The sequence below is a fragment of the Lepisosteus oculatus genome, chromosome 26 (genome assembly GCF_040954835.1).
Source record: "Lepisosteus oculatus isolate fLepOcu1 chromosome 26, fLepOcu1.hap2, whole genome shotgun sequence".
Classification (NCBI taxonomy): domain Eukaryota; kingdom Metazoa; phylum Chordata; class Actinopteri; order Semionotiformes; family Lepisosteidae; genus Lepisosteus; species Lepisosteus oculatus.
In genome coordinates, this window is record NC_090721.1 from 10111307 (window position 1) to 10137794 (window position 26488).

Here is a 26488-nt window from a genome sequence, read left to right on the forward strand (position 1 = left end):
GCAGTCCTGCACAATTAGCACCGCAGATGTGAGGCCTCCATATTCGATTAAATCGCCGATGCCGCGCTTGTCACAAAATCAATGCGGATCTGGAGCTAATTGGAAAGCAGCGATGCCGGGGAGCTGGATCTGAGAGCGCGCTGCTAGTCAGAGTCCTTAAAGGAGTCGGTAGTAAAGGAGGGGGATATAACTGTTTATTTCAGGCTAGTACATAAACGCCCCCCCCACCACTTCCAAAAGCGCACACACCCACCTTCCCAGCTCATCTCCCCCTGCTGCGTACTCCTCGCCGGCCCCTTCCTCCAGCGGCACGTTTTAAACAGGTCTTGCGTCTCTCACACGTTCCCCGCGCGGAGCCGGAGACAGCAGGCGAGCGGTGCTCTGTGTGTGCTGCTGCCAGTTTTTCTGCATGTTTTAAAGGCCTGTGATGATTTATAGATACCGGAATGCACCAGGGTGCAAGATTTCAAGGCCAGTTTTTGTCAGAAGAAAACCCCCTGCCCGTCCTGGACTGATCAAAACAGAAACCCAGGGACACAGAGGCGGAGAGCCGGAGAGAGGGGCACTTGGGTGCCTGCAGAATTGCAGCAATGACAGCAGTAGAGCCTGTGGCTTAAGACGCATCGTGCTGATGTGCAGACACCTGCCACATGAAAACGAGCGGCCTTGATGCCGTTGTAGTGCGACTGTGCAACACGGGCAGTGCAGCACCTCGTACATGCTGCTGTGCCAAAGCCTTTGACACCTTGCATTGTGTTACTCTTTTCACAGTTTTTCCATTTATGTAAAAACATCATTAATGTCAGTCTTCTACAAGTTGTGATCCTTTTTGTAACAATCCTGATAGATCTGTGGTTAGTAGTACAAAGGTTAGGCTTATATGGATGTGTAAAGAGGAACCATTAATAAGGACTTGGTGGGTAAATGTGAAGGATCAGCTACTGCAATACAGGGGGAGTGTGGAGGGATGTCATTAGCGGCGTGCCACAGGGATCTGTTCCTGGAACATTGCTCTTCCTGTTTGACGTCAACGCTCTGGATTCTGCTGCAGTTGGTAAATGTGTCACGTCTGGGACTGGGGATGCAGGTTTACTGTTTACTGTGCAATTCAGCAGAAACAGCTGCATGAGCATAAGCTTATGTTTCTTATATTCTTAAAGAATGAATAAAACGTTTTGTTGGCCCACACGCCTGCAAAGGCCAGAATAAAAAAGGTTTTGGATAATTAAAGTGTGATGGGGGCCAAGTATATCCAGCCAAACTTAGACATTGGATTAAAAAGCGGTCCTGAGTTAAGGGTGATATTAATAATTCCTTACATTTACTTTCTGGACACTCCACTCAAAGCACTTTACTCAAAGACACTCCACTCAAAGCACAGGTAATGGGGATCCCCTCCACCACCACCAGTGTGCAGCCCCACCTGGATGATGCACCAGTCCTCTCCCCACACACCAGCTCTCAGTGGGGAGGAGAGCAGAGTGATGAAGCCAGTTCAGAGATGGGGATTATTATTCGTTGTAGTTGTAATTATTAATTAGAATATGTTGTTTGCAGCCAATACGAGTGTGTCCCACCCAAGCCAGCATTGGTTCAGAGGCAGAGAGTCTCTGGAGTCTGGGCCAGCCCAGGGCTGGACTGGAGGAAGCTGTGCATTTCACTCCAGGGCTGCTGAAGCGAGACCAGCGCCAGCACACACCTGGCATTTTGCTTAAACCGTTTGATGACAGCGCTTTAAAAAAAACAAAAAAAACAAGGGAAGGAAAGTGCTGGGACTTCAGAAAGGAGGAAAACAAAGTGAAGCAGTTTTGCACCAGATGTTTCGACACATGTCTTCCGCTCCTGAGCTGAGATGTGACGGCAGGCTGTGTTTGAAGTTTGCAGGCCGATCACAGACTGGCACAGCCACGCTCTGGAACAGCTCCTGGCCTTCTGTTGGCTGCCAGCAGCGGAATCAGAGGTGACAAAGTCACGTTTTTATCCCCCTTCTACTAAAACAAGGAAACGCAGGCCCTGGCTGGGTATCTCCCATTACAGATTACAGACCTGGTGAGCAGTTTCTCCTGGACTTGAGACTTCCCGCTTCAAGCCACCGAGAACCTGCGTTCAGCTACGGGGCTATTAGCAGTTGGTAAGGGACATGGAACATTTCATTTTATCCAACAGAAAAAAAGAAACCGAGTGCTCCCTTGAGCCTAATATTCCAGGCCGGGGAATATACTATTATAATATCAGGATAGCCGCAGGGCTGTGTTGCGCCAGGGGCACACGCCTGTTCTCCCTGTTTCATCGCGTGGGGATGGCGGAGACGCTGCAGAGCGCTGGGGTGTTTCTCGGCTCCCCCCGTTCCCAGCGGGGCGTTTTGACTGGCGGCCGAAGGGGTTGTTAATGCCTCCGGGGAGCGTCAAGGGTCTGAATCGCGACTGGATTGACCGCTTTTGTTTGATTTCTTTTTGCCCTGTGAGTTAATATACTAATGTACAGGAATTGTTAGAGTAGAGTATGTTCCCATTTTCGATCTTAGCCTAATCCACTTGAAACGTTGATCGAGAAATTGAATTTCAAATCCGATTTGTTTCAGAGTTATCCTGTGCAGCATTTCTTGTCTTTCATTGTCTCCCTGCTGGGAACAGAGGTGACCTCTGGGCTGAGCTTGAGCATGGAGGCAGGAAATCTGCTCTGTACCTGGACATAATGTGGGCTGTGCAGGGTTGAGTTACATTATCAGCTCTGTGTAGGGTTGAGGAGTGTTATCAGCTCTGTGTAGGGTTAAGCAACATTATCAGCTCTGTGCAGGGTTGAGTTACATTATCAGCTTTGTGTAGGGTTGAGTTACCTTATCAGCTCTGTGCAGGGTTGAGTTACATTATCAGCTCTGTGTAGGGTTGAGTTACATTATTAGCTTTGTGTAGGGTTTATGAGTATTATCAGCTCTGTGTAGGGTTGAGTTACATTATCAGCTCTGTGTAGGGTTGAGTTACATTATCAGCTTTGTGTAGGGTTGAGTTACCTTATCAGCTCTGTGCAGGGTTGAGTTACATTATCAGCTCTGTGCAGGGTTGAGTTACATTATCAGCTCTGTGTAGGGTTGAGGAGTACAATCGGCTCTGTGTAGGGTTGAGTTACATTATTAACTTTGTGTAGGGTTTATGAGTATTATCAGCTCTGTGTAGGGTTGAGTTACATTATCAGCTCTGTGTAGGGTTGAGAAGTATTATCAGCTCTGTGTAGGGTTGAGTTACCTTATCAGCTCTATGCAGGGTTGAGCAACATTATCAGCTCTGTGCAGGGTTGAGTTACATTATCAGCTTTGTGTAGGGTTTGTGAGTATTATCAGCTCTGTGTAGGGTTGATTACATTATCAGCTCTATATAGGGTTGAGCAACATTATCAGCTCTATGTAGGGTTGAGCAACATTATCAGCTCTGTGCAGGGTTGAGTTACATTATCAGCTTTGTGTAGGGTTGAGTTACCTTATCAGCTCTGTGCAGGGTTGAGTTACATTATCAGCTCTGTGTAGGGTTTATGAGTATTATCAGCTCTGCGTAGGGTTGAGAAGTATTATCAGCTCTGTGTAGGGTTGAGTTACCTTATCAGCTCTATGCAGGGTTGAGCAACATTATCAGCTCTGTGCAGGGTTGAGTTACATTATCAACTCTGTGTAGGGTTTATGAGTATTATCAGCTCTGTGTAGGGTTGAGTTACATTATCAGCTCTGTGTAGGGTTGAGAAGTATTATCAGCTCTGTGTAGGGTTGAGTTACCTTATGAGCTCTATGCAGGGTTGAGCAACATTATCAGCTCTGTGCAGGGTTAAGCAACAATATCAGCTCTGTGCAGGGTTGAGTTGCATTATCAGCTCTGTGTAGGTTGAGGAGTATTATCAGCTCTGTGTAGGTTGAGGAGTATTATCAGCTCTGTGTAGGGTTGACTTACATTATCAGGGTTGAGGGACATGAATATGTTGTGATGTATGAGGAACCTCTAACCCGAAAGCCCTGCAGGAAGACAAAATCCAGGCTGCGGGGTTTGGACACGCTTCCCGCCGGGCAGAGAGCAGGGAGCAGGAAGAGCAGGCTGTCCCGGAAGAGAGGCCGGGACAGCGCAGCTCCTGATGCAAGCGGCAGGGATCTTCAGTCGGCTGCCGTCCTGTCATGGCTGCAGACTCATTAACGGTGCTGAAAGTGCTGTGGTTAGCTCCTCCCAGGCCAGCGAGATTAGCCTGTTCGATTTGCTCATCACACGGGACCCTGTTCTGTTTGTTGGTCACAGGCCGTTGTAATTGTATTTAAGATGATCTTTTCACTGCTCGTTAAAGCTGATTGATCGGACGTGTTAATTGTGCGCATTGATTACCTCCGGGGGTGACTGTTTGGGTCAGCACGTTTCCCTACAAAGGTGCTGCATCCTGATTCGCTGTGTCTCTTTCACTGGCAATAAACTCTCCAGCGCCTCCAGGCTATTCTGACACTCCTCATAGCGCGGGGGGTCACCCGAAGCTTTCATCTCTCTTATTTCTGCGAGAACGTGAGAAAAATGGGAGCACTTTGGAATTAAAGAGCTGCCCTTCTGAACCTGCGCCTGCGGTTTACCGCAGTATTTTTGCAAGTCTCCTCGGTGCCGTGCCGGCTGTATACTTGCTCATCACCCCTGTCAAGTCTGGCGACTGTGAGTCTGCCGATTGGCCTTGAAGGATAGTGGCTGAACCAGTCGCCGGTGGGCTTTCACTGGCAGAGAGTGAAGAGCCTCTGTTTCCAGGGTCCTGCACTTGGCGTGGCTGCCTCGCCCTGCAGGGGGCGCCGTGGCCCTTGTCTGCCGTGACTGGTGCTGATGTAGAATGCCTGTGCTCTGTGTGATTTGCATGCAACAGTAGCTGGTGGAGAGGGGGGGGGGGGGTTGGTGCCAGGGGGTCTTTGGAGAGCTGCCATAAATAAATAAACAGTGAGTAAAGGCATGCACGGTGAAAAAGGTAATAAACCGAGCAGCAGTATTAGCTTGCTGATTGATCAGGGATCTGGGGACAAGCAGCGAGGCAGGTGCAGGCCTGTAACTGGTCTAATTGCACCCCAGCCCCACACACAGACTCAGCGCCCCTTCATTCTTCCCCTTTCTCATTTCCTAAACGTTTGATTTTAATTAAAGCCGCAATAGCTGCGCGGTGACAGAAAGCTTAATTAAAGCCGCGCGGCACTCGCGCTCCCGTTTCGGGAGGAGCTCTCCTCCTCTCTCCGCGGCCCGCGCCAGGCGCCCACTGGCAACACCTGCCTGGACAGGCTTGGGGCACGGACGCCAGTCTCCGGGCGTTGGCCTTCCACATCGGAAATTCGGGGCTCCCCTTGATCCTTCGGTTTTCTCACATGAGTTACAGAGCAACGAGCTACAGAACTCAAGGTCTCTGCTTCCCTGCAGGGGAGCGGGGTGGCGCTGGTCTGCTCGAGGTGTTCCTGGACTGAGGCTGAGTGTGCTCCTCAGGGGCTGGAGGAGCTGTGACAGCAGCGGCTCTTCTAAAATGGTGGTTTCTGAAACCTTCCTTTAATAACATCACTTTATTAACCCTTTACAATTTCTTGCGTGAGGAATTTGTCTTTTCGCATACCCCAGCTTGCTCTCCATGAGACACACAGACAGGGAGAGAGAAGCTGGGGGTCAGAGCGCAGGGTCAGCTATTGTACAGCACCCCTGGAGCAGCTGGGGTGAAGGGCCTTGCTCAGGGGCCCAACGGAGTAGGATTCCAACCAACACAGACCTCTCTCCTCTCCTTGTCTGCCTCCTTTCCTTTCCACCCTATTTAACTCTCCCTGCCTCTTCTATCTCAGACACCCCCCCCCACCGCCATCCCTGGTGCTGCCACTAGGGCGGCGCCACTCACATCCAACGTGATGCCGGAAGTTCCTTGTTCCAAGATGTGGGCTTAACAAATAATGTTGGCGGTGGCGTCAAATCCCAAAACGTGTTGAGGGCAGGGGTCCTCTTGGATCAATAACAGAGTGACGGTGGCGAGGATTCTCTTCCGAGTTCCGATGCGATCCAAGAGAAAGGGAATAGATAACAAGGGTTAACTCACGAGCAACAAGCCGGCCGTTAACCCCGAGTCTCACTAGAAGATGCAGCACCTCCTCAAAACCGTGCCGTTCAGCGTAACTCTTCCACGGAGTGTTAGGGGAGCTAATTTTCTGAGCTGCGTGTCCTGCTATAAATCACGCTGCTCTGATAGAAAAGATGCATGTTGAAAAGGCAGGGGTTGTGAGCTTGTTTGCTTTTCGATTAAGCCTGGCTAATGCGGGCTGGCAGTGTTTTCTTTGTGACCGGAGAGGGGGTCAATATTGAAACCGCCCTCTCCCGCAACCAGGGAGACGGCACCGAGCCGGGATTCAGACAGAGAGAAGGTGGGGGGGAGGAGGTGATGGAGTGATCGGCCGTGCAATTAACTGCCTGAGCTGCTCATCAATTTAAATGTAATTCCGGGCAGGTTTTCAGCCATGCATAAAACTAACTTTTTTTTTTATTTAACAGTAAAAAAAAAAAAATGGACCTGTACATCAATTTCCATCATAAAAAGGAAATAGAATTTACATTCTAAAGTCCCATTAATAATAATAATGCCCTTGAATATCTGCAGATTTACTTTGACACGCTCATAAATACTCCTCCCTTGCTTTTAAATGATTTAGAGCTGTGGGTGTCGGCCTGACTCCGAAAGCGTCCTGGATTCTTGGAGATCTCCACACGCAGGGCCCTGCCTCGTGGGCGAACACAGCCCTGAGAGGGGTCCTGATGATGTGGGGGCATTTTCCAGCCTGGTATGCCTTTCAGTTCAGGGGGTGTATCATAGGCTGTTGGGGTGCTTGTGCAGAAGGAGGAGTGTGATTTCCTGGCTAGGTTTGTGCACCGTAGGTGAAGGCAGTACAATACCGATCAGCCATGAAGGAAGCAGATCAAGCCTGAGAGGCTCTTGGAAAACCTGACAGAGCAACGTGCCTGTGGTGCCAATCCCAGGCAGACTGCCCAGGAGCCAGACACCTTCGCCATGTTAGCCCTCGGTAACGTGCAGTGGCACGGCCTCTCTTCTGAAACACCGGTATGTTAGCTCCTGGCCCTTCTGTTTCTGCCCGTGAGGAGAGACTGTGAAATCCTAACACATGTTTAAAAAGAGACAAACTTGCTGACGGGGTGGATTTCTTTCTTAAATGAATAATAAAGGCTAAAATGAGGGGGGAAAAAAGACAGGAATAAAAAGGCATTTGCATCTGCATGGCTTGAAAAGCAGGAGCCGGGAATGCATGTGTCTCCTGGAGGTTGTGAAAGGACGAGTGGCCATATGTGGATGGCAGATACACCCTGCCCTCTCTCTGGCTCCAGGCTCACCCAGAGGTGTGCCGACATTTTCTGAATAACACCTTTTCGTGGGTGAGAGAAGCACGGATTACCGATGGAAATTTGGCTCTTTTAGTATTTGTCCAAAAGTAAGGAAACCCATTTCTGCCAGCAGCCGTGTCGCCCTGCGGCTCCCAGCTGGCAGCCCCACTGGAGCTCAGCAGGTGTGAGCCTGGTCAGCACCTGGATGGGAGACCTCCTGGGAAAAACTAAGGCTGCTGCTGGAAGAGGTGTTAGTGGGGCCAGCAGGGGGCGCTCACCCTGCAGTCTGTGTGGGTCCTAATGCCCCAGTACTGTGACGGGGACACTGTGATGTGACCTAAAACCGAGGTCGTGACTCACTGTGGTCATTAACAATCCCAGAGTGTTTCTCGAAAAGAGTAGGGGTGTAACCCCGGTGTCCTGGCCAAATTCCCCCCTGGCCTTTACCAGTCATGGCCTCCTAATAATCGCCATCTCTGAACTGGCTTCATCACTCTGCTCTCCTCCCCACTGAGAGCTGGTGTGTGGGGAGAGGACTGGTGCATCATCCAGGTGGGGCTGCACACTGGTGGTGGTGGAGGGGATCCCCATTACCTGTAAAGCGCTTTGACTGGAGTGTCCAGAAAAGCGCTAGATAATTGTAAGCAATTATTATTATTACTCAGCCTCTTCCCTCAGTACTGGAGCCCGAGATGTTCAGCCCAGCCACTCAACCCACAGTGGGTTAGCAGCCATATGGCTACCTCAGATCCTCGTTCCGGGCCGGGCCTGGGCAGGGGCACAAAGCGGGGCTGTGTCGGGGGCACTGCCCTTGCCGCGGGTGTTGCGCGGGCGGGCGAAGCGGGAAACGACACCGAAAGGAAGAGAAGACGTTCCACCCGCGGAATTCCGCCAGGCGCGCGGAAAAGGGATTAAACCTCGGGTCGGCAAAGGAGAGGCTGTGAATAATGCGGAACATGCAGCTTTGTGGAAACTCTGCCTGCGACGCCCACGCCTGTTGTTCTGGAGATATTTTGACAAATTGGATCAGCCGGTGATTGTTTCTGAGGTTGGGTTGTCATTGATTTCTGCAGGAGGAAACAGTCATTATACACCTGCATCCCAGGCAGGCTGCCGAGGCACTGAGCTGCACAATCACAGCCACCCTGAAACCCCCCTCCGAGAGCCAGGAGGGATCCTGGAGAGGGAAAGACCGAACAAAGCCCACCACCTTTAGCATAAGAAGATATAGGTTTTTTAATATCATTTATAAACATTTTTTTTTTTGTACGTTGGTTCTTCTTTGTTAACGACATACGGTACAGATCGGTCATGGGGGAGAAGGAGCAGGGGGCTGGGGACAGGAGAGAGCGGTGCGGGACAGTGTGAAGAAGTTACAAAACAAGGAAAATAAAAACTCCCCCCTTTTGAAAGGACAACCCTGTTATCGGTAATATTCTTGTTATCGGTATAGTTATTATCATAGTCAGTACTGTTATAATTATTACGGATGTTAATAATGTTCTAGTCACTTTAGTACAAACACAGTCAGGAAATGCAGGATGCCGAACTGCTCTGTTTCCTGTGTTTTGCCCACTAGTTCGTCCGGCTGCGTCCTCCGGTTCGGACAGATGTCCCTGGGAGGGGGGATGAGTTCCAGCGTAGATTGTCTTGCCCTGGGCTCCCTCGGCGTGTTTTCGAAGAGCGCTGGACTGTTCCTGGGTCTCTGTCCCTGCGGCTCTGTGGTGGCAGTCCAGATCTGCCCGTTTACCTTGTTCAGCTGCATTCTGGGAGTAGCGACTCGTCAGTAGTACAGATCAAAGCCTTTTCATTTATTTATTTTTGCCCCTGCCCCAGTGTTTTGAGCAGGAGGCTGCTGATATGTGTCTCTGTTGTGTTTTCCAGCAGTGTGAGAGCGGGGTTCTTGCTCTTTGTTGGTGAGAAACAGACAGGGGGCGCGCGATGTCCCCTGGCAGCAGGGGCGAGAGGGGGTCAGAGGTCACCATTCCCCATCCTCCCCCCATCCCCCACCAGGTCCCAGTTCTGGGTTAAGAAAACAAAGGTTAAAAAAAAAAACTCGACAGCAAAACGTAGTAAAAACTCATCTGTGAGAAGCCGTGCACGGCTTTCTCCGTGGAGAGTTTGTTTGACGCCGAGCGGTGGAGGTATTAAGACGTTCCCTGTGGTGTGGCAGCTGAATTGGCTTCGGTGGAAACGAAGCAGGTTTTCATTAACGCGAACGTGACAAAACCGACATGAAACACTCAGAGCACCGTCCTGTGACGAGCTCCGGCGATAACAGCCAAGCCATCAGAGGGACATGCAGGCGGGGTTTCCTTTGTGCCTTCCCTGGTTGTGCCGCCTGCCATGTGGTGAGGTACCGACTGGCCCCGTCAAAAGTCTGTGCTGGTCCAGGACATGGCTGCACGGGTCCGGGGCTGGCGGTACATCGTAGTCCGACCGCCTGCGGACGTATCGGAGCGAGTAATTCAGTTCCACACTCAAGGAGAGACGGGAGCAGGTACCCCCCTCCTCTTTGCTGGGTAGAAAAAAACGAAAAGGAGAGAGAGGAAAAAGGGGACTTTTCTGAGTTCACCGTCTCTGGTCTGCCCCCCCCCCGCCGCAGGCCGGCGCCTTGTTTTCCCCAGCTCTCACAGCTGCTGAAGTTTGGTCCTCGGTGCTGAGAGAAAATCGACGGAATTCCAAAGCCAGAACAAAAATTCGAACAAAAATCGAGTGGCAGTGCGAGAGCCTTCTGGGTCTGTGTCTTTCCCTTGTCCACCTCTGTTCCTTACGTTTGATTAGTCTTTTAATTGAATGCTTGGAGACAGTAAGCCCCCCGCGCACACGCACACATGCACGCACACTCGCGCACACACACTCACACAAACACACACACATTTGCCAGTGCAGGGGCTGGTGTCAGTCTGAAGGACAGCGATTTGGCAGAGCGCCCCCTGCTGGTTCACCGCAGTATAATTGCAGTCAGTGGCGCTAGCAGGGACAGGGCTCGGCTCAGGTGGCCTCCCAGCAGGGAGTGTGCCCGGTTGGTGGCTTGCTTGACCCCGCTGGGGGGGCGCACAGGGGTCCTGGGGGTGCACTTGGACTTCCTGCGGGGGGCTCCACCCGTGTGGTCGTATTTGCCGTCTCCCGGGAACTCGGGGGCCGAGTATTCCTTGTCGGCCATCTCCTCCAGGACGTGCACCTCGTTAAGGCCCTTCTTGGGGCCCCGGGGGCGGTGGCGGGTGCAGTTCCGGGCGCGGCCCGGCCGGTGGGCTCCCGGGCGGTCGCCGGCGACCGAGGGCGGCGGGATGCCCAGGGCGTCCTCGGGCGGCGGGGGCGGGGCGGCGGGGGCGGGGGGCGGCGGGTGAGGGTGGTGCCGGGTGTGGGGGTGCGGGGGGTGCTCCTTCTTGAGAGACACCTTGTCGGCTGTGGTCCAGGTGCTGGTTTTGATCTGGTGCAGCGACTCCGACCCGGAGCAGTGGGGGAAGTCCTCCTTGTGCAGCTGCTTGAGGTCCCTGCCGCTCAGCTCCGGGGGCGCCCGGCACACGACGGAGGAGACGGAGCCCCGGAAACGCTGCAGCCAGTCCCAGAGCGAGCGCGCCGGGCAGCCGCACTCCCAGGGGTTGTCGTTGAGCCGCAGGTACTCCAGCGAGGGCAGCAGCGCCAGGCATTCGCCCGACAGCTCGGCCAGGGAGTTGTTGAACAGGTAGAGGGTGGTGAGCCGCTTCAGGTCGTGGAAGGCCCAGTGGTGCACCCAGTGCAGCCGGTTCTGGTGCAGCAGCAGGCGGTCCAGGGTGCCCAGGCCCCGGAAGGTGTTCTGGTGCAGGCTGCGCAGCTGGTTCCCGTGCAGGAACAGGTGGCTGAGGTTCACCAGGTCCACAAACAGGTCATCCTGCAGGATCTCGATGCGGTTGTCCTGAAAGGGAGATAAATCCGTCAGTTACACTCTGGCAGCCCCCTTGTGAGCCACCTCTGGCCTGCCTGCTTCTTATTCTGGCCAAATTTCCCCCTGGCCTTTACCAATCATGGCCTCCTAATAATCCCCATCTCTGAACTGGCTTCATTACATTGCTCTCCTCCCCACTGAGAGCTGGTGTGTGGTGAGAGTACTGGTGCATCATCCAGGTGGGGCTGCACACTGGTGGTGGTGGAGGGGATCCCCATTACCTGTAAAGTGCTTAGAGTGGAGTGTCCAGAAAAGTGCTATTGTAAGTGTGAGCGATTATTGTTATTATTATTATTATTCTGTGTGTCGCTGCACATGTACAGTCCGGTTCCGTGGGTCTGTCTTCGTACTGCATGCACAAACTTTGTTCAAGCCTGTCTGTGGATGGTAATTTTACTTGAGCTTCGGTCAAAATTGAAAACCCTGGGGGTGATATTTAATTCAGACTTGACATTCGACCCACATGTGGAACATTTCGTCGAAACGTCATTCTTTCACCTCAGCAATATCGCCAGACTATGTCCTGTGTTATTGCTGACTGTTGCTGAAAGCTGATCGACACATTTGTCTTCTCCTGAATCGTCTACTGTAATGCCCTGCTCGCTGGGGTTTCTAAATCCGCATTGAGTTAACTCCAGGATGTCCAAAATTCGGCAGCCAGAATCCTGACCAGGTCTAATGCAAGTGATCACATGACTCCTGTGCTGGAGTCCTTGCACTGGCTTCCTGTCTCACCTATAAGGCACCCTGCAGCTCCCAGCTGGCAGCCCATTGACACTCAGCAGGTGTGAGGCTGGTCAGTACCTGGATGGGAGACCTCCTGGGAAAAACTAAGGTTGCTGCTGGAAGTGGTGTTAGTGGGGCCAATAGGGGGCGCTCACCCTGTGGTCTGTGTGGGTCCTGATGTCCCAGTATAGTGATGGGGACACTATACTGTAAACAGGCGCCGTCCTTCGGATGAGACGTAAAACCGAGGTCCTGACTCTCTGTGGTCATTAAAAATGCTGGGGTGTCTCTTGAAAAGAGTATGTTACGCATTCCAGACGCACTCACACTCACAAACGCCTTCACATAACCACGCGCACCCTCTCAAACAAACCGTCCTATCACCTTTCACTCCCGTCACTACTTAAACCCTCCTCTTTTTTCATACCTTCATCCCTTTTCTTCTAAACTGATCTATTCTCGCTCCCTGGCTTTCACTACTCCCTGGTAAGGCTTCTGCCCTTGCGTTTTGGATCGGTTTCCTCGGTTGTGTTGTCTCAACTCGGTTTTGACTGTCACCTGCCCATTGGATTTTGGATTCTAGGACTTGTGTCTTTTTCATATTTTTACTTTTGCTCTATGGACTTCCTGCTGCTATTCAGGGTGTTTACCCACGAGCCCTGCACAGGCTCTATACTTTCAGCATTTATTTTTGGTAACAGAGTAGGGGTGTAACCCCAATGTCCTGGCCAGATTTCCCCCTGGCCTTTACCAGTCATGACCTCCTAATAATCGCCATCTCTGAACTGGCTTCATCACTCTGCTCTCCTCCCCACTGAGAGCTGGTGTGTGGGGAGAGTACTGGGGCATCATCCAGGTGGGGCTGCACACTGGTGGGGGTGGAGGGGATCCCCATTACCTGTAAAGCGCTTTGAGTGGAATGTCCAGAAAAGTGCTATTTAAGTGATGGCCTTTTCAGGCGATCAAGGCCCATGGGGAATGGGGGGCAAGGGCCACCATTTTTCTTGACCACCCGACACTGGAGGTGGAGGTGATGTGGTCAGCATCAGACTCCGGCCGGCCTGTCACCCCCAGAAGGATTAACCTCCAGAAGTCACTTGGAAAGCTGAGTGGACCTGGGAGTCATCTGGAAGGAATTAGAGCAAGCTGCATCGCTTGCCTCTCACTGGGATCGAACCCGGGACCTTCCGCCCTTGCCGTCTCAGCTACCACGGCTCCGCTATGTAAGCGTAAGGAATTCTTACTGTGAGAGGGAGGGGATGGCAGTGCGGGAAGGGGGCCCCCTGCTGGACGTTACCTGTAAGTAGAGGTACTGCAGGTTGCTGAGCCCCTGGAAGATGCCGCTGGGCAGGCTGCTCAGGCCGCAGCGGTACAGGTGCAGGGCGTGCAGGCGGGACAGCCCGTGGAAGGTGTCCGCCGCCAGCGCGCGCAGGAAGCGGTTGTCGCCCAGGTCGAGCTCCTCCAGCTGGGTGAAGCCGTGGAAGGTGCTGGGCTCGATGTAGGTGATGTTGTTGGAGTACATCCAGAGCGTGACGGTGTGCGGGCTGAAGTGGCCGCGCAGCAGCCGGTGGATGCGGTTGTTCTGCAGGAAGATGCGCTCGCTGTGCGGCGGGATGCCCTCGGGCACCGCCAGGAAGTTGTGGGCCTGGCAGCTGACGGTGGTGGGGGAGGTGTAGCAGACGCAGTGGCGCGGGCACGACCAGGACAGCTCCAGACCGCACAGGACCAGCAGGAACTCCAGCCCACAGCCTGGTGGGGAGAGAGAGAGGCACTTAAAGACGGGCTGTCGTGAGCCAGCAGCCATGGCGTCGAAGCAGATGTCCTGGGATATTTCCCAGGAATGATCGGCCTAGATTCTTGGATCTGTAAGGTACCAGCACCCACACGAGCAGGATGGGCCTAATGGCGCCTGCTCACGCACTCGTACCTGTCTTAGGCTCGTTATGAGAGAAAAATGAACTGCAACCCCATGCGCTCGGACAGCCCTGGCAACAGATTTTGTTACTAGGCAGAACTTTTGCTCACGGTGCACGTTGTGTGCCAGTAATGAGAATGTACCTGGAGAGTTTTCCTGCAGTCGCCGGGGGCCCTGATGGGACACTGCTGTCCGCCCTGTGCCTGTCTACTCTGCGAGAGAGGTTTAGCTGTGCTGTACCCCCAGCCTGTCTCCCATCAGCCCAGCTCACAACTGCACAACTTCAGCCCAGGCAGACAGACAGACAGACGTGAGTAACTTGCAGCCGCAGTGCTGGATGAGACACAAACCTGTTCTTACGGACGCGTTTTGGATACTTTCTTTCAATCCACTGTAGCGACTCACTTTAAAACCGCCACAGCCGAGTTTACGGATTTCAGCAAAGGTCTTTTAATGAACCCATAAACCAGTAATCCCCGCTTAGATTCAGCTCAGGAGCCCCAGCAGGCAGGCTGTCCTTCCTCCTCACAGTTTTTCTCCATTACGTACCAACGCAGGAGCAGTTAGAGCAGCAGGGAGTCAAACAGATGCAAGACACGAGCTGAAAAAGAAGCAAACTGGGGAACCTGCCTGCATATACCTTGACCCAGCGAGGATGTGAAGAGAGTCTTTCCACAGCACTTAATTAAGGGCTCAGGCAGCGTGTGTTGGCACATCCAGCCTGGCGAGGGCAGGGGTGCCTCCTGCTTCCTCCTATTATCGGCGAGCTGCAGTCCTGGTGTGTCGCCACTATGCAAATGGCCCTCTGCAGCCACTCAACCCCTCCTTAACGAGCCCACACTCACCGGCTCTCGCATATTAATTGTGCACGGATGACACGCCCTTTCTGAAATGGTTAGATGAGGGCTCAGGAAAACCAAGGGGCAGTTTGTAACCCATATCAAGCAGCCTGCCAGCTCAGGACAGAACACTGCTACTGTTAGTGCACACTTACTCAGCTACTGCACACTTACTGTACTAATGCTGCACTGTGACTTCCTTCCCAGTTGCCCAGCATCTAGAATCTTGGCTCTGCCCATTGCGCTACAGTGCACGCTTCATGGGACTGATTGCAGCGTTCCTGCTGTAGGAGTGCGTGCAGACCTGATAAATTGGGCTCAGTGCATTGCATGTCTCTGCTTTTCTTTGGACAGCCGTGTCAGAATGTAGCCCAAGCATGTGTCTGCAAGCCGTGTGTCTGCAAATGCCTGGTGTCAAAACCAAATGAGTATATCAATGGGTGTTTTTTTTTCCTTTGTGCACCTGCTTACTAATACATTGTCACGGTCCTGCTTTTACATCAGCAGGCACAGGGCATGTGGCCCAATCCCGCTATCTGCTCTGCGTGAGCTCTCCTGTCTGTGACGATACCGCTCCAGCGCTGGCCCAGAGCGTCTGTGTTCCCTCGGCCTCGCACAGCAGTCGGGCTCTCTGCTCTGGGAGGCTGCTGGAACCTCTTTGTCCATTAGCTGTGGGTGCCACGCACCTTCGTTTTAAGTCCTGTGGCAACAGGCAGCCATTCAGCTCCTGCCCTGTCAGGCGGGCTCAGAGAGAAGTAGAAATTTCTCGTCATGATGGGAATATATCTGGAGGAAAATTGATTTCTGGTTTAAGGCATGGCTCCCTGTTCTGTCCGACTCAATGCTGCTCCACAGCTGTTCTCTCCTCGTTTCAAACTCTCAGCGTTGGTCTGTCTCCTCCATGCTGCCAAATGAATTAAGCACAGGGGAGCTGAACGATCTGCTTCCTTTCCTTGGAGACAAATTAATTTTTTCGCAGATCCAGGGCTTGGCTTTGACATTCAGCACTCGTTGACCTTTTGCGATAATTTGCTGCGTGCCCACCAAAACCTTCCTTCTCCCCCCCCCACTTCCTCCTCCTCCTACTCCCCCGATCGGGTGTTTAATCCTGTTCGCAGGTTCGACAGCTGGGAACCACGTCTGGTTCCCCTCTGAAGCTTCAATCCCTGGCACCTGCCTCTATTTCAAAGCAAATGTCAGGAGAAAGGCAGGGCCCTGCCTACTGGAAATGACACGTGGGCAGCACTGCCCAAGAAAAACAACGTTAACCGCGCCCGGATCTCATAGCTGGGCCCTGTGGCCTCCGCGCAGGGCCTGACATTGACGCTCATGCAGGAAGCCGATGTCTGGAAAGACTGAGACGTTGGACTGCAGGGCTGCAGATTAGAAATGAGGATGGAACGAAAGAGCATGGCGCTGAGCTCTGCTGCATTGTATTGAGCGTGGCACCTGCTCCTTGAATAGAGGAGCGTTAGGCTGTTGTAGTGCTCATGGGAAATCAGGATCTGGGATATTGGGCAGCTCAGACAGACGATGCTGCTGCCATGCCAGGCGCATGTGTGGAGGGACCTGTTTTTGTGCCGGGCTCTAACAAGGCAGGCTGGTCTGCAAAACCACATATGGAGTCACAAAAGAAGTGGCATGGTCTGGCATCGTCACCTCCCACCAGTTGGCAATCTTTTTGCTGATCGAACCGTCATTTTTGATGAGCCGTTTTTGAAATTCCATTTTCTTTGCCCGAACAATATAACATTGCCCTCGGCCTCTGTGAGCAGAGACGTGCACAGCGCAGCGATGGGTTAAGTGGGTTTTAATTGCTGTGCGGTATCAGTGTGCATCAGGAAGCTGTTTTATCACCTCCATCTCGTTTCCCAGCTCCTCGTGTGCCCTGCGATGCCTCGCCACCCGTTTATTCCGAACCCTGCTCCAGCAGCTGCTAATTCGGCTGGATTTTTAATTATTTTAATGCGATTGTTATCTGCACATTGTTGCTACATGCATGTCAATTAATTAAATATAAAACTCTTAACTGATGGACTCAAGCAGAGAGCTAATGCTCCACAAATAGAGGGGCTAATTTAATACAGCCTTAGCAGGACTCTCTCCTAATCGATTAGCTCCGTCTCCGCCAGCTCCAAGAGCCGCCTTTGTTTTTCATCCCAGAACATGCAACTTCTGGCTTTCTCATTTTGTTTTTTGTTTTTTTTTTGTTATTTTGCTCCCTGCTTCTTGCTCCATCTCATTCCAGCCGATGTCTCCCCACGTCTTTCCAGTTTCGGCGCTAGCCCCGGAATTGGATTGATCCCTGCGGGCTTCGCCTTTGAAAACAGCGAGCAGGTATCTCTCCTCCCATCTCCCCCATCTGCGGCTCCGGCCCCCTCTTGGTTAACACGCGCCTCTTTTCATCCTGCCGGGGGGAGAGATCGGCATGCAGATCGCGTTGACGAGATTAAGCCACTGCGCGGGAATTCGAGGCTGCGGCACGTTTCGGCGGTAACGTGGTTTGTGCCGCTGTTACATGAACGTGAATGTGTGAAGTTGAGGTTTTTTTTCCTGCTGGAAAGAGAAGAACAGAAACACGACGTTTCGGCTGTGGAGCCTTCTTCAGGTGTGAGAGAGAGAAGAAAATCGGCCGTGTATGTGGTGATGTACAGGGGCACAGCTATACACTTGTGGGGGCAGTGCGGCGGCTCTGTGGCTCAGGATCTGCGCCTGTGGCTGGAAGGTTGCCGGTTCAAATCCCGCAGCCGGCAGAGGAATCCTACTCCGCTGGGCTCCTGAGCAAGGCCCTTCACCCCAACTGCTCCAGGGGCGATGTACAATGGCTGACCCTGCGCTCTGACCCCAAGCTTCTCTCCCTGTCTGTGTGTCTCATGGAGAGCAAGCTGGGGTCTGCGAAAAGATAATTCCCAATGCAAGAAATTGTAAAGGGTTAATAAAGTGATGTTATTATTATTATTATTATTATTATATCAAGCCTGCGGGGACATTTGCCAGCCAGTTGTGTCCAATGTGCCAGAATGAGACACAGGCACCAGTGCTGCTGGTTTATTCGCTTTCCCACTAGGGTCCTGATGTACAGGAGGCAGTTCTGCCCTTGAGTCCATAAGAGCTGTATCTGCAGTTGAGGAGGGCCTGGCGCCAAGGTCAGCGTGTGCCAAGCAGAGGATTGTTCAGTCAGGCCTGCCGGGCACTCAGGGTTTCAGCCTGCTTGGGTCTCACTGACTCTCCACGCATCAATCCAATTCTCTCTGCCTCGTTATGGTGCCAATTCTCAAATGAATGGCGGTTCGTTGTCGCAGGGCGCTCATCATCGGAGAGCCAGCGCCCGTGTCTCCAGCTGTCAACGGCGAGGCGCTGCCAGCGTTTCGGGGCTGCCCGTCCCTGTCCTCGCTCTCTCTCTCCGGCGGTAATGCCGGGCGGCCGCCACCGGCCTCGTCTTTAAGTGAATAATTAAACAGCTTGGGGCTTTCGGCGCAGGGGCGACCCGAGCGACCAACCCCCCCCCCCCCCCCCCCCCGCGGCGGCCTTGCGGTTTCTTGGGGTCACGGAAAAACAGCCATCCCGCACGTGTGCCGGGCGCCGCGCTGAATACGGATGAGGCAGGTCAGGGCTGCGGTCAGCCCTCATGAATAACGCATCCCTCCCAGGCGGCTCCAGAGCCGCCCTCCTGGTGCCCAGGCCTCTCCTGCCCTGTCCGCGCGCGCCAGCGAGCGCTCTGGAGCCCCTTCTGGAATGTCTAATGACTTCATTTGGAGCAGCGAGGCGGCGGGGTTTCTATTTAGTCAGAAGCGAGGAGCGGTTCTGGGGGCCTGCCCCCTGACCTCGGCCGGGCACATCTGCAGCGGATGGAAATGAAGGCGGGCTAGAGGCAGGCGAGAGACTGGGGGGGCCAGATCGTGTCCTTGCTCTTACTGTCCATGGCCGGGGGGGGGGAGGCAAGTCTTTGTTGTGAGCTGAGCTCCTATCGATTGTGGGATTTGGGCACCGGCTTTGACCATCTGAGCGTTGGTAATGCCTTATTTCCACCCCCGCCGCGGAGCTGCGCGCCGTCAGCGTGGGGTCCTGCTGTGGCCGCGGAGAGCCAGCCGCCAGTCTTTCTGTCGCCCCAGTGAGGTCAGGGTGCCCCCTGTGCGCAGGACGGACCAGGTCTGCCTCCTGTGCGAAATAGCCACAAAGTGCAATCGTCACATCAATGCAGAGAGAGGGGAAATTATTTTCCTGTCCCTTCCTCCGAGGCTGGAGTGCAGTGCAATCAACACGTTGCAAATAAACTCCTGCTGCTTGTGCCTTGGTCTTGATTGATCAGTTCTTCAGGCGAGGTTTGGAAATGAAAGAGAGAATTCAGATGGCCTTCAGCTTGGAGGAGGAGGCGGAGTGCACGTTTCCTAATTGTTCGCACTGAGATTTCATAGCCTACCCTACAGAAGTAAGAGACAGGAGTACATTCCCCGGGACGCTGAGTGCAGTGTGGCCTAACCCATGGGATTTTCCCTTGCCTGTGAAGTTGACCTCTCAGCTGCAGGGCTGACTTGTGTCCAGACTTTAACAGGGAAGCCCCGCGTCCGCTGGGGCAGAGCCAATCAGCAGGAATCTCCCAGGAAATCCAGGCGATTTCCAGAGCGAAAACCTGAAATCTAAAACATCTGCTCGGAAAGAACAATATCAAGGGTGATTATAGAACGAACTCTTGCGTTTAAATCAGGGACAGCTCTGCTCTGTGAGAGCTGGAATTATTACACGCTGGTTTCAAATTCGGAGTCCAATCCAATCATGGGTAATCCTTTCCACCACAACAAACTAGAAAATGTAGTGTAATTTAACATCCCAATTACGGAGCCCTGCTCCAGGTGATTGCTTGTAATTCGTGGCTGATTGCTGTAAACACCCGTGTCTTGGGTTCAGCTGCTTTCACAGCACAGATGTGGCTCACCGCACTGTTGGCAGAGCCAGAACAGCGCCCCCTCCTGGGGAAGGCAGTGCCTTTCCTCTTTCTCGCTTGGTTGATATACTTTCCTTCAGTTTAAGTAAATGATCCCAGGCCTTGCCACTCCCCCCCCTCCCCCAATCGCTCTCTGATCGATCGATCGCTCGTTTTGTGAGGGAGAGCATCTCTTTCTCTCCAGCAGTCCCGCTGTGCTTGTTATCCAGTGTCCCGGCCACACTCTGCTTTGGGCGGAGTAGCACTGATTTTCTTGCTCAGAGTTTAACCACAGGCTGAGCTAGAGGGTAAGACCCTGGTTGCGCACTGTGCATATTGGACCGTTACTTCCAGCTGCCTGATCTTGTGCGCCATGCTGGTATCATGGCTGCCAGCTGATCCTGCTGGAGTTCGTTGGCTGCTGGCCCCCAGCTGTGATCGTCGCAGTTCCGCGTAACGCAACAGGGAACCAGCCGAGTGAGCTAAAGGAGACCTCCCCCAGCCCGGGCGGCTGAGGTCCCTGCTACGCGCAGGGAGGGCGCCGACGTCACCGTATCCGAACCAGCTCCGCTACACAGCCACAGCTGTAGGATTTGTTAATCTCACTCGCTGAGCCGGAATCCCTGGAATAAAGCCGGAGACAATAAAGGAAGGACTGCTCTTCCCCCAAAGTCCTGCTCCTGTACATCCCGCTGTCCGCTGTGAATCCGTGAAGTCAGCCGCGCCGCCACTGGGCCCGGACAGGTTTCCACGGATTTTCAGACGGTGTGCAAATAAATGGAGCTGGTTTAATCAGAGCTCCCCACGCATGCCGGGAGGGTGTCGGCGAGCTGATGACTCCCTCCTGTTTGCCGCGTTCCTCTCGCTGCTGTTTTTGTTTCAGACTCGCCTTATTGCCTCAAAGTCTGAGGCCTGCCTCCTGCTCGAGAGTTGGCCTGTAATTGGTGGCCTCTCGCTTCGTAAGCCCGGCCGACCGATTACCGCGCTGGGATTCTAATTAAAGAGTGAGAAGACAGGCTGGCGGCATCCCGCGTAAAATCCGGCCAGATGACAGCGACGGTCTGGTGCGTTCAGCGCCGCGAAAACTGCAGTGGTGTTCTCTTGATCGGAGTTTGGATGTCAAAAATAGCACAAAAAAAAACCCTAAACGGCCCATATGGACTCTGAAAACGGATCAGGCGAAGCTTTTGTGTGCAGTAGGATAAAGCGAATTATTGCAGCTGCTGCCACAGCCAAGCAATAAACTGTACACATTATTGTAAGCGCTTGTAACGGGGGACTCTTATTTCACAGCTGATATTGCTGTAGAGGGCGGGCAGTTTGCACTTTAGATGTTAATACCTCCTCTTTTTTTACCAGGCAGTGATTTCCTTCCTCAGCACAGGTAGTTTCATACGGCCTCCGCTGGTGAGAGAGCTCAGTTCACTTGGAACTGGAGCTGGGCAGGCTTGATTGCTCCTTGTCAGCGCCTGTCAGTGCCCGCCCTTGCTCCCTGATCTCCCTGCTGTCAGCCATGCGTCGGCGTGCCCCTGGCCGCCTGCTGGAATTAGTGCTGACTCTGGCGTTGTGCGCAGGCACTGACTCCTCACTCAGTCTCCCCAGACAGCAACAGCGCTAGCTTTCATTTGTTAATACTCCTCGTTAAGGAGGCCATAGCAGCATTGCAGCAGCTTACCTCTGTTACGTAGTTACGATGCCCTAGCCTTGTTAAAATAAGCAGCACGATTATAGGGATGGGGTGACACAATGCCAAGCTCAAAAGGGAGCAGGCACAAACACAGTGGCGTATGGTAAGAGAGGCGGGTTGTAGTTGCTGCTGCAGGCAGTGGGAGTACTAAAGGGAATCTGGACGATTCCAGCTCAACTCCTTTCAGTTGTGTGCCATAAAGGATGGACATCAACCATCTGCTTTCATCAGCAACTGAACAATAAACAGTAGGTCAGGTACCTCAGTCTCTTCTGGCTTTCAGTCAGCTGTTAAATTTGCTCTTCAACTGATTTTGCAGTTTGCCTAAATCGGTTGTTTTCCTTTTTTCTTATTTGTGGCGGACGGAGATTTAAGGGTGTCTGTAATAGTTCAGAAGCAACATGAGACCTGCAACATTTCAAGAACTGAGAAATACCTCCATCAAAGGTTAAATAATTAGTGCAAGTAAGGGTTCAATTGAGTATTTGGGAGCTCAGCTCCAGTCGGTACTACAGAGCTCAGTGAACTAGAAAGAGACTTCTGCGTTATTGCAGAGAATCATGTCCACGCACGCACACACCACCTCTATACCTCAATTCCAGACATAATCTATATTCCTGCAGAAAGGAAAATATGTACCTGGGAGCATGTAAGATTGGAATGAATGACGACAGAAGCACAAGATCTGAAGAAACTGATAATTGTCTCATTCTGATTAACTCCATGTACTGTGTGTGTTGGTTGACTGACCTCTGACCTCCGACCTCTAGAGCATGGCACTGTGTTCTCATTTTTAGCTCTTCGCGGAGCTTCTGTGCCCTCAGTCTGCAAACACATGTGCTCCATTCCTGGGGTTTACTGATGGGAATGGAACTCGATCCGTGCTCGTTGTCAGACAGGAGACGAGAAGGATGATGGTGTGGATCTCCACAGAGTAATCCCTTTTTATTAACTTGCCATTTTTAGACCCTGAGAAGCCCGCCATTGAGCCCCTGTAATGTCAGTTCATCAACTGTACTGCGCCTGAGCTCTGCTAATCACAATGGAGGGCGTTCAGGCAAGAACTGTCTTTAGAGCACGGCAGTAACCTGTCTGTCAGTCTGCCAGGCTGACCTGGGCAGCTGGCTCTGTCTGTCTCCGTCTCTCCCTCCACATCTTTCTCGTCCTTCTGTATTCCTCTCTGCTGTACAATAATTCGATTTCTTTCTCCCATCTCACAATCCTGATTCAGTGCTGTGAAATGAAGGCAGAACACCCGTCTTGGATGTCAGCTTTGACTGTTGGGTTCGAGTCCTAGACGGGACGCTCCAGTAAATGCTCGGGTGTGTGAATGGGTCTCCAGGTTAGGTCGTCCTTGCAAGTGACCTTTCTAGTTAAAGGAAGGAGTGAAAGGAAACAAACCCAAGAGCCGCGTTAATCACGGATCCAAGCACACACACATGAAAGACCCTCTTTCAGTCTCCATCTTCCTTTCTTCCTTCCTGATCTCTCTGTGTCTGTGCCAGCAGAGCTGCAGGGACAGGCCCGTCTGCGAAACGTGTTAAGGACGTTCTGTCGAGATTGTTGTTCACCTGGCTTTTGAGCTGTCGTCGACGCTATGCCGAAAACTGACCACTGCGTTACTATACTCAGAGCTGCAGGGCTCTGTCTCATGAACCCGTCACTGCCTGTTTTTTTAAATCTCTCGCACTGGAGCTCGCTGGGAAGCTGTATATGTTACCCCCACCTGTCCGGGGGCTGCCTGCCCGTCTGTGTGCCTCTCCTGGCACTTCACTCAATACTACCACACCTGTGCCCACCTGCTGAACCTCTGAGAGGAACGAGGAAGTCGGTCAGTCTGTGTTCAGTTTCTAAGCAGCTGCGATGGAGAGCAGCACCTGGACACACTTTGACTAGAGGTACAGTAGGGTTTCAGGTTGCTGGCGCACAGGGCAGAGACTGTGGTCAGCTCTGCTCACAATTTCCCAAACAACAACGTCCTAGATCTGACTGTCATCATTCTGCATGTGGGAAACCAGTAGGGCAAACTGGGAGAGAATCATGGGAGCAGACTGTACAGGCCTCAGGCTTGACAGCCATGAGCAGGAATCTGGGTGGCTGTCTTGGCCGCAGCAACTAGCACAGGCTGTCGAGGTGTGGGAAGGAGTATGGAGCTCCTTGATGTTGCCACTACATCTACATTACAGCAGGGCTCAGGATTTCAATGCTTTTTGGTGAACAGGTTTTGTTTTCTGTTCATTTGCTCACGTATCTGTTGCTCAGCGACTGCCGGTTTACTTGCATGTGCTGTTAATTATCTCCCTCACACCTGCAGCTCCATCAGCCCGATCTCGGGAAAGACAGGTGATCGGTATTATCGATCGGGGAGCGTCTGTGCAAATTAGGACACAGCTTTCATTACCGAGAGGCAATTAAGGTAACTAGGTGTGATCACACAAAACAATCTCAACGGAAACTGAATTCCACGGTGCATCGACTCAAATCATGAACCATTGTTATTGTAGTGTCAAATATTGTTAACTAAGCTCCAGTTTCAGTTAAAAAAAGGATAAATGCTGAATTCACAAAGTTTTTTTTTAATGTGTTTAAGGCACCTTTGTAAATCTGTTCCAGGAGTTAGTGGGCCATATGGCCATTCTAATTGATAATCAGTTAATCCCATTATGCTTTATTTCATAGAGCACCTCAAAGTTCTCTACATGGTCAAATTACCAAAGAGGAAAACGAGTATTATTGCGTCCTAAATGAAATGCCACACACAGATTGTAATCTCTTTAGTCTGGAACAGTGGTCATTAGGTGCCAACTTGATTTGGGCATTCACAGACCTGAGAGGGCTTGACTAAAGCAATCCAGGGAGTATCTTTACAGTCAGTAATAAAGTTAGGGGCTCGGGGTAATTTCGTTTGGGAGCATTTCTGCAGAGGAAACATGAGGAGCTTCTTCATACTGCGTGATGGGGGCCTGGGACGAGCTGCCCAACTGCTGTTGTTGAAGCTTGACTCCAGTGGATCCTGTTGCAGACATGCTTGGGGGGACTTTGTAGAGCGCGATCTGTAAGTCCCTGCTTAATGTCATCTTGAAAGCCAGAAAACAACGACAACAGGTAATCTGCTCCGAGCTGCTGCTGTGCTGGCGGCGTTTGTCGAGCAGTGCGAGTCCTGCGGGGCGTGTGCACCCTGTGTGCACTCTCTGCGGGGTGTGTGCACCCCGTGTGCACTCTCTGTGGGGCGTGTGCACTCTCTGTGGGGCGTGTGCACCCCATGTGCACTCTCTGTTGGGCGTGTGCACCCTGTGTGCACTCTCTGCGGGGTGTGTGCACCCTGTGTGCACTCTCTGTTGGGCGTGTGCACTCTCTGTTGGGCGTGTGCACTCTCTGTGGGACGCGTGCACTCTGCGGGGCTTGTGCACCCTGTGTGCACTCTCTGTGGGGCGTGTGCACCCCGTGTGCACTCTCTGTGGGGCGTGTGCACCCCGTGTGCACTCTCTGTTGGGCGTGTGCACCCTGTGTGCACTCTCTGCGGGATGTGTGCACCCCGTGTGCACTCTCTGCGGGATGTGTGCACCCCGTGTGCACTCTCTGTTGGGCGTGTGCACCCTGTGTGCACTCTCTGCGGGACGTGTGCGCCCCCGAGCCTCTCGGCCAGGCAGATCCAAAGGCTTTAGTGCAGCTGGAGCTGGGGAGAAATCTGCCCTCAGACCCAGGTGGGCAGAGAGACTGTGAAACACACAGATACTGCTCTATCTACTGATGCAGCGCCGGTAGGAACAGCAGGCTTTTGCCTTAACCAAGCTCCACAGAGTCTAAATCAGCATGGCCGGAGACTAAGGCGGTGAATGAACAGAGATTTCCCCCGATCCCCGGCTTAGTAGGCCTTGACAGCAGCTGCCGGGCTTGCTCACGATTCAGAGTGCGGGGGAGTGCTGGCGAGCAAGTGAGCACAGGGCCCAGTGCTGGAACACAGAAAGGGCTGCCCTGAGTTGCGGGGGGAAGTTCTTTGCAGCACAGAGAGTTAGGAAGCAGTGATACTGTACATTCAGTGGCAAAAATATTAGGAAAACCCCAGTGAACAACACTCGGCTTTGAGATATTTTCAGTTTGGCCCCTATTGTTCCTAATATTGCGGCTAGTGACTGAAGGTGCCTTGGCTGTCACATCACGACAGACACACTGTAGCTGAGCTCCACGCCAGCCCTCTGTGTTGGCCGTGTGGACAGAGTTCTGTATTTTTGGCAGCGCTTGCCCATGTTGGCATGCCAGTAGAGAACTGCTGCAACCCGAGAGAGACGGGACAGCAGCTTTGAAACGGAGCCCCGGGTTGAGAGAGTGAGGAACGTGAGACTGATGATAATCGCATTTGCTTTTGAAAAAAAATCTATTCCCTACCCCAGGTTCTTTTCCCTATCTCGTTTTATTATCTGTCTGTTTTAATTCCAATTCTTTTCAGTGCTCTGGCTCTGCTGAGCAGAAATATGCAGTGAGAGTGCAAGAGCAGTTGGTGTGTCACAGAGAGTGAGAGGGTAGCAGGTCTGTAGGAAAGCGAGAGGGCAGCAGATCTATCAGGAGAGTGAGAGGGGAGAGTGAGAGAGCAGCAGGTCTGTCAGAAGAGTGAGAGAGGACAGTGAGAGGGCAGCAGGTCTATCAGAGAGTGAGAGGGCAGCAGGTCTGTCAGGAGAGTGAGAGAGCAGCAGGTCTATAGGGTAGTGAGAGGGAAGAAGGTCTGTCAGGAGAGTGAGAGAGGACAGTGAGAGGACAGCAGGTCTATCAGGAGACTGAGAGAGGAGAGTGAGAGGGCAGCAGGTCTGTCAGGAGACTGAGAGAGGAGAGTGAGAGGGCAGCAGGTCTGTCAGGAGACTGAGAGAGGAGAGTGAGAGGGCAGCAGGTCTGTCAGGAGACTGAGAGAGGAGAGTGAGAGGGCAGCAGGTCTGTCAGGAGACTGAGAGAGGAGAGTGAGAGGGCAGCAGATCTGTCAGGAGACTGAGAGAGGAGAGTGAGAGGGCAGCAGGTCTGTCAGGAGACTGAGAGAGGAGAGTGAGAGGGCATCAGGTCTTTCAGGAGAGTGAGGGTAGCAGGTCTATAGGAAAGTGAGAGAGGAGAATGAGGGCCTATCAAAGCCA

General features: G+C 52.7%; 1 protein-coding gene across 1 annotated transcript in view; it reads right to left on the minus strand.

Annotated features, from left to right (window-relative positions):
- Window positions 1-8566: 8566 nt before the first annotated feature.
- Window positions 8567-26488, minus strand: part of rtn4rl1b (reticulon 4 receptor-like 1b) — a 102783-nt gene continuing 84861 nt past the window's right edge. The window contains exons 2-3 of the mRNA XM_069184148.1: window positions 13307-13758; window positions 8567-11253 (exon numbers count right to left, since the gene is read on the minus strand). Coding sequence (XP_069040249.1) covers window positions 10300-11253; window positions 13307-13758 — 1406 coding nt within the window. The 3' untranslated portion in view covers window positions 8567-10299. The remainder of the gene's footprint in view (window positions 11254-13306; window positions 13759-26488) is intronic.